The sequence below is a fragment of the Scomber japonicus genome, chromosome 6, assembly GCF_027409825.1.
Source record: "Scomber japonicus isolate fScoJap1 chromosome 6, fScoJap1.pri, whole genome shotgun sequence".
Taxonomy (NCBI): domain Eukaryota; kingdom Metazoa; phylum Chordata; class Actinopteri; order Scombriformes; family Scombridae; genus Scomber; species Scomber japonicus.
In genome coordinates, this window is record NC_070583.1 from 28,926,123 (window position 1) to 28,945,403 (window position 19,281).

The window sequence follows — 19,281 nt, forward strand, 5'->3', positions numbered from 1 at the left end:
AAAAACACAAAAAATTACTTGAGGATGAACATGAATGTTTTTTTTCTGATTTGTATTTATTTTTGGAAAATTGATATCGGAGCCATGTGACAACACAAAATCTTCCAGATAAAAGTTAATATTACAGTGATTTCAGGTCCAGGTCTAGTCTCTGCAGACCTGACCCTTGACCTGTATTGAGTTTAGGACTTCTCAAGCTGTTTCCTCAGGTCTGAAGCTTCCGCCGCCATCTCTTCCTCTGACCTCCACATGGATGGACTGTCCTCATCCTCTCGGTCGTGTTTCTGGAGCTCATCATACACGCTGTCATTACGCTTAAAGTCACCGGCCTTCCTGGGCAGCACATGGACGTGGACATGCTTCACGGTCTGTCCGGCTTCAGGGCCGTCCTGGATGGCGATGGTGATAGAGGTGGCGTTGAAGTGCCTCTCCACCAGGTTGGAGACTCTCTGTGTGGTGCTGAATAAATCTGCCACTTCATCTGGCTGAAGATCTCGAAAACGCTCCACCGGTCTCAGAGGACACACCAACACGTGTCCGGGCACCACTGGCTTCCTGTTGACCAGAGCAAAGGTCAGCTCAGTCTGCAGGAACACAGAGGAGGCCTTGATGAGGTGCTGTCCAAAGCGCAGGGTCGACATGTCTCCCACCTGACTCACCACCAGGCCTGTAGGTGGAGGTTGATGATGATGACGATGGGGAGGATGAAGAGAAGCAGTACTCAGACTGTGGAGGAAGACACTTGATAGTTCCTCCTGACTCCTGGCTGCTTCTGTGTGTTTTTATTTCCTCCTTAGATGCTTTCTTTTCAATCTTGAATCAGCTGGATCTTCTTTACTTTCTCACTACAATCACCATCTGTAATCCTCTCTCTTAATCCATTGACTCATTATTATCATTATTAGTATTATTTTATGCTGCAATAATCTATTAATCTCACTCAATGATCCTCTGGACTTTCATTCATTCGTCTGCCCCATGGAAGTGACTCCAGCCAATGTTTTTTTGCATCATACCGGAAGCGAATTTTATTTCCTAGGACGACGCAGCCATGTCCCGCCCTACTCTGCCTCTGATTGGCTGGAAGTCGTTACTCGCTGTACGCATGAGGAGCGTCATTGGTCAGGATTAGGCTAAGCGTGTCTGAATAAGCCAATCAGAGCCCGGGGCCATGACTTTGCCATCCTAGGTAAAAAAAAAAATAACAGCGACACAGGAACTAAATGATGTAACACATGGAAAGTTCCGGAGCAGCTTAAGGTCGACCGATAGCAGTGTGTCTATCAGCCACCAAAACTCACAAGAAAGCTACTAATATTTTAACAAAATGCCGAGAGGAAGCAGAAGCCGGACATCCAGGGTGGCTCCTCCAGCCAGGTAACATCTCATTTTGGAGAACATTTGTGGAAAAGTGTATAAAAATGTAGTGAAGATAATGTTTTAGCATGTTCAGCTAATGGCTTACAGTATGTCAGCAGAGTTATCTAAGTAATAGGTATAAATAATGATAAATAAACATATATTTTCTATATCTAAAAGCGTCTTTTGTAGCTGACTTTAAACCTAAGGTTAAATGAATAGTGGTTGATAACAGTAATGAAGGTCACGCTGGTAAATAATTACGTTTTGTTGCGTCACAGACATAAATTATAAAATAAATGTGTAATTACATAAAAAATACAAATGAGAATAGTTTTGTTTTAATCTATAGATGACTGAACACATACAGGTAAGAAGATAGTGATAAAGACTAGTATCAGCTGGGCTTTAAGTTTGTGTAATATCATGACATAGCTGAAATGTTTACTTATCTGATCTAGGGTTATTGTTGTTTTGACATTTTCATTAGTTTTTTATTTGTATTTAGGTTTGGTTTGCTTTTTTCAGTTTAGTTTTAGTTACTGTTACAAGTGATTAAGTAGTTTTATTTTATTTAGTTTTAGTTTTTCAGGTATTAAAAGGATGATTGATTTGTAGGAGGTTAAAAAGGATGAAAGAGTGCATGATAACAAATATAGTTTACCAAGTCATTTTTATTAAAGGTACCATATTGTGCAAAGCTATTTTAGGTTTTTTTTTGTTTTTTTAAAAACCATTAACAATGCTCAGCCCACAGTAGAGCTTAGTAACTATCACCTGGAGCTAAAGCAAAAGCAAACATATGGTGTTTATAATGGTTTAAAAACCTGTTTTATCAGTTAACAAAATTATTTTTCACTGCTAGTTTTAGTTAAAGTCTTAGTTTTTGTTATCTATAATAACCATGGTCTGAACAGGTGACGTGTGATATGTCTGACTGTAAATGTAAAACTACGTCCTTGCTTTTTTGTCATCTTATTTTCAAAGCTCCTTATTTAATTTGTTTGTCTGGCTTTAAGCTACTGTTACTTTAGTACCTTACTTTCTCTGTGCCAAACAGCACAGAGAAAACACAGCAGTGACCTTAAGTCACCCCATGCACCAGTGGCACATATAGCTTTCACAGAGACATGCTATAACACTGATATTATATTATGTGCATTATAAGCTCTGATATTCCCTTTTTTTTCAAACATTTGTTTAAAGATGATATGAAGACAGAGGGGTTGTTTGTATTAGACCTATATGTGCAGAGCCTTTTTTAAGCTTTAATGTCTTCTTGCATCTTACCATGATGTTGTGAGTGTGGTGTGATCATCTCACAAGTTTGAGATTCATCTACAAATATCTTGAACTTGATGTTTGCATATTCAACACTGCCACATAGAGGTAGTGCCAGTTGTTGACTGCTTAGGTTAATCTTTTAAAATGACTTTCTCTTCATAGCCGGGCACCACCACCTATGGCACCACCTCCTCCCCGTTATGCCCCGGCTCCAATGCAGGCCCCTCCGTCTGCTATGGCTGCTCCAGCTGCGGCAGCACCCAGGCAACCAGGTATGTTTGCCCAGATGGCAACTACAGCAGCTGGAGTGGCGGTGGGCTCTGCGGTAGGACACACCATTGGCCACGCGATGACCGGAGGGTTCAGCGGAGGGAGTTCAGAGCCTGCCAAGCCTGACGTCACATACCAGGTAATTAAATAGCGGTCCAGCCAGTGATGAGACTGGAATAGCATCAGGACAGATCAGTCTGCCTAATGGTTGGTAGGTCATCAGTCACAGAGGTGTTATCGGAGGTGAGAACTATGAGTTTGTTAATCCTGAGTTGAGGAAAACTGAACTCAACCTAAATTGTCATACCAGAATTAATTGAGTTGCACTTTATCATCCATTAAGGAAATTAAATCTGATAAAGGATTAATGAGTGGAAATAGTTGCTTTGTGTGTTAAATGTTGCTCATGAAACACCTACAGTTATTCCTCATCACATAAATTAGTGAGCTCTTAAAAATGCCACATGTAGATACAATCATCTGCTTTGTGTTTGTCAGGAGCCGTACCAGGGCCAACAGTACCAGGGTCAGCCGTACCAGGGTCAGCCCATGTACCAGCAGCCACAGTCCATGTACCAGCAGGAGGCTCCTCAGCAGCAGGCCTGCTCCTACGAGCTCAAACAGTTTGTTGAGTGTGCCCAGAACCAGAGCGACTTAAAACTCTGCGAGGGCTTCAGTGAGGTGCTCAAACAGTGCAAATTCTCTAATGGTAAGTAATGTCTGACTGTTACCTGAAATTAGATTACAGAGGGATTAATAGCTTCATCTTTCTTTCTGATTTCAGTTTCTAAAATGTGAATACTTTCTGGTTTCTTAACTCTTCTGTGACAGTAAATTAAATATGTTTGGGGTTATCCACTGTTAAAGATTAAAATAAATACATTGAAGGATGTCACCTTGGGCTTTGGGAGAAAGTGGTCGATGTTTATCACAATTTTCTGACATTTTGCGGCCACAACTAAATGATTAATAGAGGGAATAATCAACACATTCATTAATAGTGAAAATAACAGTTGCAGCCTTACTTGATTTTCTACTGCGTAAGAAGGATTAGCATTTAGTCATTCACGCCATAGCAGAATGACTCTGCAGTGTGCACAAAGTCCTGATTTAAAGTGTTGCAGTACCCAGTGTGGCCATGAGGTGGAGTAATTTTAACACTTTCTGAATGTTTCATACTACCTGCTTTTTTTCTTCTATTTTTGGATTTAAAAAGAAAAAGACAAATGAATTAGTATAAATAATAGAAACGTACTTGTTGTTCTCTCCACAGGTATGTCTTGAGACGGAGACAGAAGAGTGGAGGCTGAAGAGCGCACACAGACTGCAGTTAGGAGCCATACTGGATATTAGTAGAGATCAATGAACATGCTTTATTTTAACAGTTGATTATCATCAGAAGGCATCGGTGCATTCATTTCTCAGGAAATACTGCAGAACTTGTAATAATAGTCTTATAAATAATGTTTCTTTGGTGTTGCATGCTTTGAGTTGATTTCTTGTTCTTGTTTTTCATTAGTTTCTGTGCTTTAATTTAAACTTCTTTCTGTATTATATCACATGAACAACTGCAGTGTTAGAACATGGTGAGCCACCAGTTTCAAGACCTCCACACCGTTTGCTTGTAACAAGTAAATGATTAAAACTATTAAAGCACTTGGATTATAAATAAAGACAAAAAAAAATAAAACCTATCTGTGATGTGTTGATTTATGCTCTGCTTCCTCAAATAGAAAACATTATTACATTGTATTCTGAAGGAAAGGTTTCTATTTTTACATGTGTTTTCTTTCATTGGATTTTTAAGAGCTACAAAAAGGCTCCACCACCTGTCATGTCACTCCAGTCTCAGTGCAAATCCACAAATTGAATGTTGCATGTGGGATAATGTAGGGCAGCCTGATCTTTCTCTGTGTCTCATAGTGAAAGCAGGAGCAGCAGGGTGTTATTTCATAGGATCTGCTTTTTTGTGCGGACACACGTTCAGAGAGTGCTGCTGCTGCTGCTGCTGCTTCCTGGGAAGCAGTAATTTATTTTTGGCATCTGACATTAGAGCTCACTCTCTGTAATGGCAGCAGCCCCACGAAGCCACTGCAGCAGAGGAGTTTGACTGGACCTTTTCTTTTTCTTTTTTTTTTTTTTGTACTCTCTACACTGAACAGACTTTAATTAAATGATGGATATTCTTTACTGCAGGGACTGACTGGGACCGGACACGGTGAGTGAGCAGAGCAAGCGTTTTTACCTCATTTGCTTTCCTTTACTGCAGCAAGCAAAAGGTCAAATAGTGACAGAGGTTGAGAGGGGGCTCCAGTTCACACTTTGGCATATTGCTTTATTAGTCTGCGCCTCGGGAAAAGTCGGGTAGGACATTAAATCTGGGACAATAACTTGTTGGTACTGAAAGATAATTGTGTGTTTTGTCCCTGTATTTATGCTTGTTTACTAGTGTTTTAATGCCAGTAATGGTCCTGATATCTAAAATAACTTTTCGCTGTTAAAATATATGTTTTAATTGCACTACATTTTATTAGACAAGATAATATTGTCATCCTGATCTGATATTCATAGGGTTAGGGTTAGGGTTAGGGTAATCTCATTTAATGTTATTTTAGTGCTATTGAATCATGTTAGGGAACAGACTAATTCAAATATTTATCTTAAAATCACCTAAAGCGTTACATTAAGGCTGTTGTGTCAAATGTTTATTTTAACCACAGGAAAACCTGTTGGTTATGCTCTTCAGTCTATGTGCTATGTATCTATCAGGTCAGACAAGTTTATTCATTGTTTGTTTTCATCAGTCAGCCTCTTAAGCTGGACTGTAGATATTAAAACTAATCAGAAATCTTTTCATCTGCCATGATTTTCATGAGCTTCATTGGATGTTCATCTTTTTTTAAATGACAGTGTTCACTAAGTGTAGACTGCTGTCTCTTGAGCATTTAAAATAGTATCTGTAATACAACCAGCTTTGGGCCGGCTTCACAGTATAACAAGAGCAGAGAGCATGTTTGTGTGGTGGAAGATCAGTTGCTTAGTTACCACATTCAGTTCACAAGTGGTGGAAGAAGGTCCTTTATTTAGAAAAAAGTAAAAACCCAGCAAATATCCATGCCTTCCTCTAGATGGATTGGTATCATTTTGATCCCCTGTGACCCAAGAATTTTCATCTCCGATCAAAATCATACCAATCCATCTAGAGGGAGGCATGGATATTTCAACTAAAAGTCATGACAAGCTGTCAACTAGTTATTCTAGATACTATTTTAAATTTAAGTTGTCCTCCAAACATGTTTTTCAAATAAATGTAGAAAATACTTTGTATAATACTGTGTCTGATATTGTTTTCCATTAAAAAGCTCAATCAACTAGTTATAATATCTTAAAATTACATGTCATCCTTTGACCTAATTAAAAAATCCAGAATATTTCCATTTTTTTTTTCATTTCAAAAGTTTAAGTGCCTAACACGAGATGTCTCCTTCACTGTAAAATCCATTCCCAGTATTAGTGAACGGGAAGCTTCAGGTTTCCACATCACACTCACAGGTTTTACACTGGACCACGATTGGCTCCAGACTAGTCGTGATGTCACAAATCATTCTCGTTGGTACGAGCTGTAAACTGAGATTTAAAGTGAGTACAGAGAAACTTTCCTCCTTTAGCAGATGAATGTAAAACAGCCTCCTAGTCTCCTAAACTCTGCACATACATCATCCTGCACAGTGAAGCTCAAACATTCATGTAAAACAACAATAAGCAAAACACTGACTTTGAGTCACATGAGCACTAAAGTCGGTCGGATTCATCCTCTGAGGACCATGAACGTCTGCACAAAATATCATGGCAGTGCATGGCATAGCTCATCCAACTCTGATGAGATTGTCACACCTAAAGTTGCCCTGATTGTGTCAGTGAGCAGCTTGTTCGCTCTGCTAAACAAAGTGTCTTTGTCTGTCGGCAGCCTGTTGTGAGCTGTAAGCAGTTTTGTTGCCTTGGTGGTGATCCAGCATCACTCAATCATGACCATAGAGGAGGAAATCCCGGAGGTGGGAGCTCAGGAGTTCTACGACAAATATGATCCCAAGGAGATTCTGGGAAGGTATGTTGAAGAAGCACACAGCTTAATATACACTGCAAACATTTCATTTATTGATTTCTTTAACCAAGTCCCATTGAGGTTGGCCAGAGCTTCAAAAACACCATTTTTTAGGGCCCGAGCGCTGACCAGCGCGAAGCCCTATTGTAATTGCCCGGATTATTATTATTATTCCGTTTTTTATTTTTCTCCCAAAACAACGCTCTTTTTGCCCCCTTGAACGTGCCCCAAAAGTCACCAAAGTTTCCACACAAGCCAGACCCGGCGAAAAATTTGATATTTTATGGTTTGCATAAACGGGCGTGCTAAAATGGCTCTCTAGCGCCACCTGCAAAATCAAGAAAATCGAGCCCCTCGCCACAGATTGACATAGAGCAACGAAACTTGGTACACATGTTCAACATGTCAAGACGCACCAAAAAGTCTCTTGGACACATACCCTAACACCAACAGGAAGTCGGCCATTTTGACTGAAAATATTGATTTTAATGCAAATTGTGGCATCATATTTGAACAAACTACTCCTAGAGTTTTCTTCCCATCCTCTTCAAATTCACACAGATTCATCTTGAGACATTGGAGATGAAAAGTTATCAAAAGCTTTTTCCCTCGTCATTCCTGGTTGCCATGGTGACATGGCGAATTTCGATGCTTCGCCATGAAATTTCAAACCCTCATAACTTGACTCCACATGGTCTGAGCTTTTCCAAGTTTAATATGCTTGTTCAGCGTCCCGGTCTGAACACATGTACAGTCTCATATTTAGTGACAGTCATAGCGCCACCTACTGGCAACAGGAAGTCACTTGCTTCATTCTTTCACTAATTACTCTCATAATCTTAAGTATTTTCACCTGAAATTGACTTAGCTAAGACATAGCGCCAGTTATCAAAATCTTTTTTATGACTTCTTCCTGTTGGGCGTGGCTGTGCAGACAATTTCAATGCTTCGCCATGAGGCAGGATGTCCTTATAACTCCTACAGACATTGTCCTGTCTACACCAAATTCATCATGCATGTAGAGGGTCCCGCCATGAACACATCTATGCATCAATACTGTGTCAAATACATAGCGCCACCTACTGGACACAGGAAGTAAACCTCATATGACAAACATTATCCGATTTATATGAAATTTACAGGATGTGTTCTCCACATCATACACTGCAACATGACATATAATTGGTGGGTGATCTCTAGCGCCACCTAGTGGACACATGCAATGTGACTTAGCCCCATCACACAACATTCATTACAAGCCCAGGTGCCAAGACGTCTACGTGCCCGCTGTGTCTTCCGTGTGACTGCAGCACGCACCGACATGCGAGTACGGGGCGGTGCATGGGGGCGCGAGGGCCCGTTCATCACTGCTTGCAGTTTTAATTTTTATTGGTGCTCCTAAAATCCACATGAAAGACAATAGATTACAGCTCATATTCAATTATTTATTAAGCCTATGCTATGACAGAAATTCCCAGTAGTAGTTTCCCAGAAGCCCCTGGGAGATGTCAGCAGTGCCAGAGCTCGCTTATTGTCATTCCCCACCATCTGTCGGACAGTGGTGGGGTTACATAAGGCGCAGTGTCCGAGGAGGCTGCATTCAATAACTTGAGCGTGTTTTGGACAAAGGTTCAGTGTTGAGAACCACTCGGGATTGGCCAGAGCCCCGGTGGATTGCGTAATTTCACTCCCTTTCTCACATGCAGGTCATGAGGTCACCGGATGTGTGGCCGGACAATGTGTTCCCCCTGCTAGTATTCTTCACATGGCTCTGTCAGCTTCACAAACAGGGGGAGGAAATTCTGCTCAGTATAGGCCCCAGATTATCCTCTGAAAATAGAGCAAAAATAAATACAATGATGAGTTTATGATCGTTGAATTTATGCTCAGACTTTGTTCTGAAGTTACTGAGAAAAATAAATAAAAGGAAACAGGAAGAAACTGAAAAGATCTAGTATGCCGGAGAAAAACCCTACTTTGATTATTGAACATTATATCTATCAGTATTCACGGAAACTCCTGAGTAAAGCACACAAACATGTTTTCCTCTCTTCTCTCAGCTGTACAAACATGAACAGCTCTTTGATAAGAACGCTGAGGTGTTTTCTCTTCTTCAGGGGAGTGAGCAGTGTGGTGCGTCGCTGTGTCGACAAGCGGTCAACTCAGTCCTATGCGGTGAAGATCATTGACATCACCCCCTCGGACAAGATGAGCACAGAAGAGATCGAGGAGATCCGAGAGGCCACGGAGAAGGAGATTGATATCCTGAAGAAAGTCTGTGGACAGGACAACATCAGTAAGCACAGTGTAGAGTTAAAACACCCATTAATTCATTGGAAAGAACAGTCCCGTGAAATGTACCGAATAGGTTTGTTTGGCCTCCTCTGTCTTGATTCAGTACTGACAAATCTCCTCAAATGTCTCTCCTCCTTCAGTACAGCTCAAAGACTGCTACGAGTCCAACGCCTTCTTCTTTCTAGTTTTTGATCTGTACGTTTATAATCTCAAGTTTTACATTTACACACGTTTTTATACTCAATGGCAGACAGAAATTCACTGAAAACGTTTTTACTCACCAGGATGAAGAGAGGTGAACTTTTTGACTACCTCACAGAGAAGGTTACCCTGAGTGAGAAGGAAACCAGGTGAGTGAGCATCTTACATCACTTGTGGACTTTTTCCTTCTTAACAAATATGAAAGCAAGGAATTGAGAGTTTGTGGTGTGTGTGTCCGTTTTAGGAATATCATGCGCGCTCTGATGGAGGTGGTCCAGTTCCTCCACGACCAGAACATTGTCCACAGGGACCTGAAGCCTGAGAACATCCTCCTGGATGATGAAATGAACATCAAACTCACCGACTTTGGCTTCTCTGTGCAAATCAAGGAGGGAGAGAGGCTCAAAGGTCTGTGGTAACTTGCATTTAAACCAACCTGTAAACAGTATTGCATATTTTAAAATAGATGATATAAATGAAAGGTCATATAAGAAGGACATGGTTGAAAAAATCCAAAGGTGACTCAAATCTTTCCTTCCCTCTCTGAAAAACACTGATATGATTCAAATCCAGCGCTGCCTCTAAAGATCTAAACTCACATATCAAAACAATATTGACAGATAACTCAACGTAGGCACAGCAGACTTCAGCACATTCAGCTCTAATAAAGTTTCTATGTTTACAGCCCTCAGTGCTGTGACAGCAGCTGCTGCTGGTCAGCGGAGAATCAGGTTGCGCAACACGCTTCCATCTCTCTCAGCCACTCTCACAAAGGTTAAGATGGAACAGGACACTCAGATCTATTTGCTGTACTCCCGGTTACTCGGAGCACACTGACCTTTCAAATAGACACTTTGACTTCTCAGAGAGCATCAGATCACCAGCAATGGGAACTGTCAAATGTCTAATTGAAGAGTGCATCATCATTTAATTTCTCTTCTAAGTGTGTAAAGATTTAATGTGGATGTTAGACATTGTCCATTAGGTTGTAGATATATTTCAGCATGTTAAATGGGGGTATGGCATGCACACAGTAACAGAAGCAACAAAGCAGACATGATCTGTACAGTATGTTGTTATTAATGTTCACATGGGGAGGTGAAAATGTTTTGTGACTTTTCTCAGCTTCTCACATGTGATGATTTAATGCTTTTCTTTGTTATACATGATAGTAAACCTGTTTTCTTCACTGGGACTATTGGACAAACAAAAAAAGATTTAAAGAATGTATCAATGTTAAACTACAATGAAGAAAAAAATGATTAAATATACATAAAGTACTGCCTATATCTTTAAAAAATAATTTTAGGTTTTATAAATTTATTTGAGTAATATTCTGCCCGATATAGACATAGTATTTTTTTCTTCCAGCATCAGATTAAAGTATAATCAGATTAAAATGCACTCTGAGAAGCAGCCTTCATTCAGTGTGCTTGAGTCTAATTTTACATGCATGTGTTAAACTTTACCCTCTTAAACTTAACATCCTTTATAAACCTTGCAGCCAGGGTAAAAGTGCTGAAAACATGTTTTTAAAGCTTTGCATGTTTGAGGACTGACAGTTCACCAAAAAAAAAAAGCCCAGAATCTTCTCAAGAAACATGCTCAATTTTTTTAATAGTAAAAGTCTGTTTCTATCTGGATCTGTCTTTAATTCAGAGGTGTGTGGGACTCCTGGTTATCTTGCACCTGAGATCATTGAGTGCTCCATGGACCCAGGACATATAGGATATGGTACTGCTGTGGACATGTGAGTAAGACTATTGCACAACTGTATATAAACTGTACTTTTTTAACAATAATAAAAGCTATTACAGATGGCCTAATACGTAAGCTCATGTTATCTTATTTATGATCTCCATTCTCTGGCTCATACCTGCAGATGGAGTTCAGGTGTGATCATGTACACGCTGCTTGCAGGCTCTCCACCCTTCTGGCACAGGAAGCAGATGCTGATGCTGCGTATGATCTTGGCGGGAAAATATGACTTCTCATCTCCAGAGTGGGAGGACCGCTCAGATACTGTTAAAGATTTGGTAGGATATTTGATCTCAACTTGTTTTAAAGTCACACACAGCATTAAATTCACTTTGGACAATACACCTTTAAATATTCGTCATGTATTTTAAAGCTGCAGTGAAGTTTTAATCACACATCATCACATAACATACACAATTTATGGTTTTCTCAGATCTCTCGGATGTTGGTGGTGGACCCGAAAAAGCGTTTCACAGCTAGAGATGTTCTCAACCATTCATTCTTCTCACAGTATGTGGTGAATGAAGTACGACAATTCAGCCCGTACAGGCGTTTCAAGGTGAGGTGTTAAAGATTTTGTTTTTCACTCTCTGATGTGTCAAAGATGTCCAGTTTGAAAATGCCCATGTCCATAAGACAAACTATAAGACTAAGACATTAGTTGAGACCACAAATGTAATACTACAGCTGGTAAAAAAATTTAACTGACAGATTATCTATCTTAAACTACTGAACTGAGAACTGAATTAGAATTATTTTACAATTTATTAACTTGTTTGTATTTTTCTGTATTTATATGATTATATTGTATATTTGATAATGTCTTATTTAATTTGGCCACTTTATATAAAAAGGGATCTATGTGCAGCTGCCTTGAAGGTGGAATATAAATCCCAAAACATCATGGTATACTTAAAGTTGCTGTCAGTAATTTAAATAAAATGTAGTATATTAACTTTAACATTAGAAACTACCAGTATGGTCAAACAGGTTCTCAGATGAGATAGTAAAATTTACTTCCATTGCACAGTTGTTTAACATGTACACATTTCATACTTAGAGACATCAGTAACCCTTTACTAAACTGTCTCCATCAGGTCATTTGTATGACTGTGCTTGCCACAATGAGAATCTACTGCAACTACCGCCGAGCCAAGCCTGTTACCAAGGAGGTGATCAAGAGTGACCCATATGCTGTGAAGCCCATCCGCAAGCTCATTGATGCATGTGCATTCAAGATCTACGGCCACTGGGTCAAGAAGGGCCAAACTCAGAACAGAGCAGCACTTTTCGAGAACACTCCCAAAACCATCCTGCTGTCTATAGCTGCCGAGGCAGACGAGCCAGCCCACAGCATCTGGTAATAAACAGTCGTTCCTCAGAGCGCATCTGTTGGAGCTTAAAGGTATACTATGCAGGATTTCTTGGTTGGTGTGTTTAAACACACAGTATTCAAAGTTTGTCTCTCCTCCCTGGCTCAAAGAATTGGGGGGGGGGGGGGGGGCGTTGAGCGAGCTACAGTATATGAAGGGAACAAATGGCACTGGCAAGAACAAAGTTGTGAATCAGATAATTATATTAAATCATATTTCACAGCGGATATGATCTAAAGCACAAGCAAACACGCACACACCTCCACACAATGCTGCGGGAAGGTGCAACATTGCTAGATTTTGTGTGATCCTGTCATCCTGTCCGCTATGGCCTCTCTGCTCTGTGTGTAGCTCAGCCCCGACCTCGATCAAGCAGACACACAGACCTGCAGCTCTTTTTACATCCATCACACACAGACAGAGAGCAGAGCTGAGCAGAGGAGAGAGACGGAGACAGTAATGTAATCTGGTCACTGTGCTAAAAGTCCCGACCTCCCACTCTGCATGCTGTTGCTAGCTGAGGGCGACAGACCCACTGCCCAAAGATTCCAAAGATTGATAGCCAGACGTAAATTATAAGAAAATAAGAAATTACAGGTAGAGTCCCTGCAGATGAATACACCACCTTACACTTCTCGTGGGTCGTAGTAATGTATGAGTCTATACATTGTTTTGTTTTTAGGAAAATCCTGCATAGTATACCTTTAATTTGGAGACACCTCTGCTCAGTGTGGCTTTTTCGTACCCTTCCCCATTATGTAAAAAAGAATTGAAATGGTAAAACATAACTGACCTCTGCCAAACAACTTTCTCATAATTGTGGAGAACCTATTTTCTCCTACAAAAATTAGTATTAGTTAACTCTGTGCAAATGTTTTACCTCAAGACTTGCAGTGGAAAACAAGACATCTACAGGAATACCACAGAGAAAATAATTCACTGTTTAACATTTGACCGTCACTTGTCCTAATGGTACATAAAATTACTGTTAAAATGACAGATAATGGGTTTTTTAAGATAAAAAAGGTATTTGAAACTCTTTTCTTGATGCTGTCAGTCACTGATATTATCAGAGACTAACTGTAACAGTACACAGCACTGTTTTTATTTAATAGGTTGGAGACACTGTGTCCACTTTTATCTTTCAGTAATCTGGGGCTTTCATTCATAACATTAATTTATTTAAATTTGTCCAACAGGGAGATATTGACTGATTTCAAATATGTTGTTAAAAATACAAATATGTGTGGATTAAAAATGTCATTTATCATATTCATATTAATTGATTATATATGGTGGTGCAGTGGTTAGCATTGTAGCCTAACAGCAAGAAGGTTCTGGCCTGCTGGAGCCCTTCTGTGTGGAGTTTGCATGTTCCCCCTATACCTTTGGGGGTGCTCCAACTTCCTCCCACAGACTAAAACATGCAGTTTAAGTGAATTGGTAGCCCCTAATTGCCCCTGGGTGTGAATGTGAGTGTGAATGGTTGTCTGTCTCTATATGTGGGGCCCTGTACAGGGTGTTCCCCGCCTCTCACCCAATGTCAGCAGAGATTGGCTCGAGTTCCCCCGTGACCTTTTACACCATCAGTGGTAAAGAAGATAGATGGATGGGGGAGCCCTGGTAGGCCGTCTGGTAGAGTGTATACCATGTATCAAAGCTGGGTCCTTAACCACAGTGGCCTACAATCCAATCCGGGCCCTTTTCAGCATGTTGTCCCTTCCCTACTCCCTGCCTTTTCTGTCTCTCTCTACCATCACCATCAAACAAAACAGAAATGCCAAATATATGTATAAAAAAAATACAGGTTACTCTTTGCAGAACTGTGAATAACTGGCTCTTTATAGAAGCCAAAGCAAAATAAAAAATAAAACTTTAATTTGTCTGACAGGTAAATGAGAGAACCTGCATACTTGAAATGACATTAGACTTAGATATTTGGTCAATATGCATGATGTATTGTACTGTACTGACAACTTCACTGGAAGTTTGAAAGATTTTAGCACTTTGAATGAATTGTATGTCATGGCTTTATTTATTAAAATTTGCATTTCACACCCAAGCCTTGTTCTTTGTGTAAAAACTACCAATTAAATGTATTTGTGTTTCTCCAACATCTGTAGGCTAAAATAAGAAATCAAATACACAAAAGCAATTGTGAAGATAGTTACAAGTTTAATACAAATAAAAAGGAGTGAGATACATTCATATCTCTGAAATATAAAACAGTCATTTGAAGGCAGCCTGCAGCGCCAGTTCGCACAATATTCAGCTTTCTATTCCGTCACGGTGCTGTGGGTGAAAAAGAAAGAACAATCTGTTATAAGCTCATCACAAAGTGTGCCATCAATTTGAATGACTGTTAATTTTTCATGTTCTTACCAAGGGTGAAAGCTTTTTTCTCCCCTCCCTTAATAGTTGTTTCCACAGTCCTGCTTCAGAATGGCTGTTGGATCCCCTGAAACATTTAACAGGCGAGAATAATTATTACACAACAAACAGGAATGCTGGCAGAGCAGTGTCTTCAATTTCAAAGTGCATAATTGTACTCATTCCTGTTCATTCAGATGAGACTGAGGCAAGCACTCATCCGGTCATTTTAACAGAAATGAGACGTGACTTTTGCATGGTGTCTGACTGTATCCACCACAAACCAGCTGGTACAGAATTCGTCCATGCCTCAGTGCTACTTTCATATACAATAATGATCTTGCATGTCTTTGTATGACAAACATACCATCCTCAGGCCATTCTTCACAGACTGGAAATCAGTCCTGGCAGCTTGTTTTCTTTGGGTCATTGTCCTCACCATAAATGTATGTCTTTATGTGCTGGAACAAAACAAGAATCAAAAGAGGGTATGAGCTGAATTTGCCTGATAACACACAAAATATAACAAAGAGCATACATCAGAGTTCACCTCTTTTAGTATAACAGTGCTGAGCTGTCATTTTTAGTAACTATACCAAGCTTCCTGGTTACATTAACAGTAAAGTGATGAGATGACCGATCACTGAGGGATGAGAATTTGTTGCTGATGATTAATTGAACAAAATGTCTAAAAAATGTTGGTTGCATGACTCACTTGCAGCCTTGTAAAGTGTCAAGAGTCTCAATGATGAATAGATTAGTTACCAAGTATTAAATAAATTGTCGAATATTTTGAGTCATTGTTTTAAAACATAAAAAGTCCTTATCTTTCATTTCAGAATTGGTCAGGACAAAAAGGTACATTTGAGGACCGTGGGGTTTGAGAAACTGCGATTGGCCTTTTCCCACCATTTTATGTACCAAACTACTAAGCGAATGAATTAAAATAACCAGATTAATTTATAATAAAAATAATTGATAGTTGCAGCCCTGAAAGTGTCACAAACTTACTGTATTCACTCTGACTTGAGGATGAGTCACACAACAAGTGCTCTTATCCTGTTGTTGAGTCAGTGTGTGAAAAGTATAATTTAGCATGGTGTCTGACTGCATTTACTATTTCAAGAGTAAAACAGAATTCGTCCATGCATTCAAATACATAAATAATAAAAATAATAGTTACCTCTCCATTTGTCTTCTCTTGACCATGTAAAGGTCGACCATCCCATTTTCAGAGAGGGCATCTTGCTTGGGACCTACAGAGAGGAACATATTCACAGCAATTAAACTCTGGACACGTGTCTCTGCTAGTCATTTTGCTGACTTGACAAGGAATTAACGCACTCTCCTATTGTTTTATGTATAACTTCCAGTATAATGTGAACATGTACAGTAAAGACAGTGAATATCTAATCCTTCTCACCTCTTCAACATGAAGATCTGCCTGTTTCTGGGTGAGCCATTATTCTCCATTATGGAGAGGATTGGAAGTCAGGTCAGGCCATCTCCTCTAATGTAATCCAGCTCTACAGTCACAAAACAACAAGCATTTAATCATCAAGAGTATATTTCCACTTTAATGCATTTGTAATTTCTCTATGTAAGTTTTCAGGCTATCATGATAATACTAAAAAACCTTGTCCATCCTTATCACATTCATATATCCGAGGTTGTTAATAACCAGCATAAGCATCGTAATGTTAAATAGATAAAGCTACAAGTTTAGTTTAGTTTAGATTTAGCTGACTAAAAAACTACAACCAACACTGCCACATGTGTTGCACCACATGCTTTCCAGAGCATGCTACAGCTAAAGCTAAGACACCTGCAAGAAAAAAACGAATTATCGCGAGTGACAAGCATGTATGAAAACTCACGTTATCCTGCTGGCTCCTGTTATGACCCAGATACGACTATGTTTAATGTAATCATAGTCGACATTTTATGCTCTCTGTGGGTCAACGTGCTCCTCACCACTAGCTTCATCTTCTCCATCATGGGTCGTGTTCGGGGAGGGGGTAACCATATATTTGCGTAAGATCTCGCGAGAGTGATAAAGTAACCCAAGCCATGATATTTTCCAACCCCACCAAAGTGTCTAAACCTAACGAATCTTAACCAGAACATTCATAAAAACATTATTATTTAGTATTAAGACAAACAACACCTATAGTAAAGGAACAACGCGTGGAAATCTCGCGAGATTTTTACAAATCTAGGGTTACCATCTAGACATGACCACACTTCCTCTAAAGTTTGATAGCAAAGGAAATACCTTCAACTGCATTACCGCCACCATCTGGACTGGACATGTAACAACATATCAGACAGGTTTGAAGAATATGTCTTTAAAATATATATTTAGGCTATATAGATGTAAAAATATAGAATAAAATAAAATAAAATAAAACCTCAGATTTCATTGTTCCTCTCAACTTTCCCACATAATCTCAATATCTAGAATTATATTAGGCCTACATGTTATATTCCTGCAAGTTTACTGGCCCTCTTCTCCAATATGAGCTGTTGAACACAATTCTTATGCTTTATGCTGGTTGTTTATCTTTCTAGTTTGTTATTTATGTAGTTTGTGTTTTTAAAAGTATTTGATTGTTCCAAGATAAGCATAGTCTAAATTCGGCAATATTGCAAAAAACAAAAACAAAACATGAATCCTCTTGGTTAAAGTCAAAATCCCAAATGCTTATACTATTATTTTCATCTGTATTTGAGTGCGTTTACATACTTATATATTTATTTTAGAATTGGATTATCTTTTTGTTGATCTCTTGTAGCTTTACAGACATTTAAAGGCTTTAGCAGTAGTCCATTCGAGCCTGGATCATCCCCCAGCAAAATGACCAAAATGTATCTCCCTTGTTGGCCAGGCTCCCTTGTTGGTTCACCTTCTGGCCACTTAATTGTCCTGATTGAGTTCACCTAGTACACTCAAGCCTTATTTAAAGACTCCTGACTTTGAGATCCATTTGTGTCTTTTCCCCCCATTTCATTTTCAGCTGCACCAATACAATCCTGATTATTGAAAGTAAATCTTTTGTTGAGAGTTTTCCATGCATCTTGACCAATGCCCATGATGATAGTTGACCTTTTTTAAACCTCATATTTTAAAACAATGATCTATTGTTTTGAAGGAGCATGCCATGAACACATTGCAGATAATGTAATGCACTGCCTTGCTGATTACATTAATGGAAAAGGTGTTGATTGGAAATACTGTACAGGTGTTTGCACAGAGCTGCATGAACAACAAGAAAACATCATGGTGTTGTCAGATAGATTCAAGAGAGGGCGCCAGATGCCAAGTGGATGCGCTGTTTCTTACATCTCTCACCAGAACTGCATGAAGTCATGAATGTGGCTGTGAAGGCTGTTTATTATATTAAGGAGGAAAAGCACTCAACTTCAAGTGTTTTGCCATTCTGTGTGAAAGACGTGATGCAGATACAGCTGTTGTACCAGAGTGATGTAAGGTAACTTTCAACAGGATGTGTTTGAACTGAAAAATGAAGTTTCTTTCTGAGAAGTGCACTAATGGTAAAATTGTGCAAAGCTGGCCTGATTTATCTGACCTGGCCTTTTCTTGAACCCTTCAATTTTATCTGAAAACCAACAACACTAAAAACAATGTGCTGTTTCTGTCTTTCATGTTCTTTGACAAAGAGGGGGCTTATAATCTAAGAGGAAAGTTTAATTCAAAGAAACTGTGTTGGCCCCACTATGAAGAGTATGTAGTTCAGCTTGTTGGGTGAATGGTTAGATATATTTGACCAATTAAATCAGCTCAATATATCAAACCCAAATATCCAGACACACAAACACAGAGTTTCTTTTAAATGAAACTGTCCTTTCAAATTATAGAGAGCAGATATTAAAATATTAACCTCTCTCTGTCAAAGAACATGGAAGACAGACACAGCACAGTGTTTTTAGTGTTGTTAGTGTTCAGGCTAAATTAAGGTCTTCAAGAAAACACGTATTCGTTGGAACACTGACGGATGATTTGACATGTTTTCACTCCTAATTGAAATTTTGGAAGCCTCTCATCATGTCGACATTATCCAGTGTTATAACCCAGTGTTTGACTCTGTTGTCGTGAGAGTTTGCAGACTACTTCCAAGGGGACACACAACATGGAAACCTTTGGATTTTGGAGCCTTTCTCAGTGGCTCTGTCCTCTGTGCTGGAAAATGATCTGATGTAATGATGAAAAGACAGCAGCCTGAAGTTTCAGCTCACTCGAGTTGACCT

At 39.4% G+C, this 19,281-nt stretch overlaps 3 protein-coding genes, 1 long non-coding RNA gene and 2 other non-coding genes across 6 annotated transcripts; 2 read left to right on the forward strand and 4 right to left on the reverse strand.

Annotated features, from left to right (window-relative positions):
* Positions 1-108: 108 nt before the first annotated feature.
* Positions 109-983, reverse strand: fhit (fragile histidine triad diadenosine triphosphatase). Its single transcript, XM_053320777.1, has one exon. The coding sequence runs from the start codon at positions 639-641 to the stop codon at positions 183-185; it is 459 nt and encodes a 152-aa protein (XP_053176752.1). The 5' UTR covers positions 642-983; the 3' UTR covers positions 109-182.
* A 231-nt stretch (positions 984-1,214) lies between these two features.
* On the forward strand, positions 1,215-4,603 carry chchd2 (coiled-coil-helix-coiled-coil-helix domain containing 2). The gene is made up of 4 exons (XM_053320776.1): positions 1,215-1,377; positions 2,806-3,052; positions 3,412-3,622; positions 4,187-4,603. Exons 1-4 carry the CDS (start codon positions 1,328-1,330, stop codon positions 4,195-4,197), a joined length of 519 nt encoding a protein of 172 aa, XP_053176751.1. The 5' UTR covers positions 1,215-1,327; the 3' UTR covers positions 4,198-4,603.
* A 495-nt stretch (positions 4,604-5,098) lies between these two features.
* On the forward strand, positions 5,099-12,759 carry phkg1a (phosphorylase kinase, gamma 1a (muscle)). Its single transcript, XM_053320778.1, has 10 exons — positions 5,099-5,131; positions 6,881-7,018; positions 9,133-9,311; positions 9,451-9,505; positions 9,595-9,660; positions 9,756-9,919; positions 11,171-11,261; positions 11,394-11,547; positions 11,703-11,828; positions 12,367-12,759. Exons 2-10 carry the CDS (start codon positions 6,939-6,941, stop codon positions 12,631-12,633), a joined length of 1,182 nt encoding a protein of 393 aa, XP_053176753.1. The 5' UTR covers positions 5,099-5,131; positions 6,881-6,938; the 3' UTR covers positions 12,634-12,759.
* A 2,151-nt stretch (positions 12,760-14,910) lies between these two features.
* LOC128360363 (uncharacterized) lies at positions 14,911-16,919 on the reverse strand. Its single transcript, XR_008321492.1, has 5 exons — positions 16,886-16,919; positions 16,436-16,536; positions 16,196-16,268; positions 15,380-15,473; positions 14,911-15,100 (listed from the first exon to the last, which is right to left on the reverse strand). It is a non-coding gene; the product is annotated as an uncharacterized LOC128360363 (long non-coding RNA).
* Positions 15,184-15,321, reverse strand: LOC128361085 (small nucleolar RNA SNORA15). The gene has a single exon (XR_008321567.1). It is a non-coding gene; the product is annotated as a small nucleolar RNA SNORA15 (small nucleolar RNA).
* On the reverse strand, positions 16,021-16,161 carry LOC128361086 (small nucleolar RNA SNORA15). Its single transcript, XR_008321568.1, has one exon. It is a non-coding gene; the product is annotated as a small nucleolar RNA SNORA15 (small nucleolar RNA).
* Positions 16,920-19,281: the final 2,362 nt, after the last annotated feature.

Bases quoted from the DNA above. Each gene is read 5' to 3' on its own strand.
- phkg1a (XM_053320778.1), top strand. From the start codon at position 6,939: ATGACCATAGAGGAGGAAATCCCGGAGGTGGGAGCTCAGGAGTTCTAC. The intron at 11,262-11,393 runs GTGAGTAAGACT...TCATACCTGCAG, and splicing joins TATGGTACTGCTGTGGACAT to ATGGAGTTCAGGTGTGATCA. The intron at 11,548-11,702 runs GTAGGATATTTG...TGGTTTTCTCAG, and splicing joins CAGATACTGTTAAAGATTTG to ATCTCTCGGATGTTGGTGGT.
- chchd2 (XM_053320776.1), top strand. From the start codon at position 1,328: ATGCCGAGAGGAAGCAGAAGCCGGACATCCAGGGTGGCTCCTCCAGCC. The intron at 1,378-2,805 runs GTAACATCTCAT...TTCTCTTCATAG, and splicing joins AGGGTGGCTCCTCCAGCCAG to CCGGGCACCACCACCTATGG. The intron at 3,053-3,411 runs GTAATTAAATAG...TGTGTTTGTCAG, and splicing joins AGCCTGACGTCACATACCAG to GAGCCGTACCAGGGCCAACA.
- fhit (XM_053320777.1), bottom strand. From the start codon at position 641: ATGTCGACCCTGCGCTTTGGACAGCACCTCATCAAGGCCTCCTCTGTG.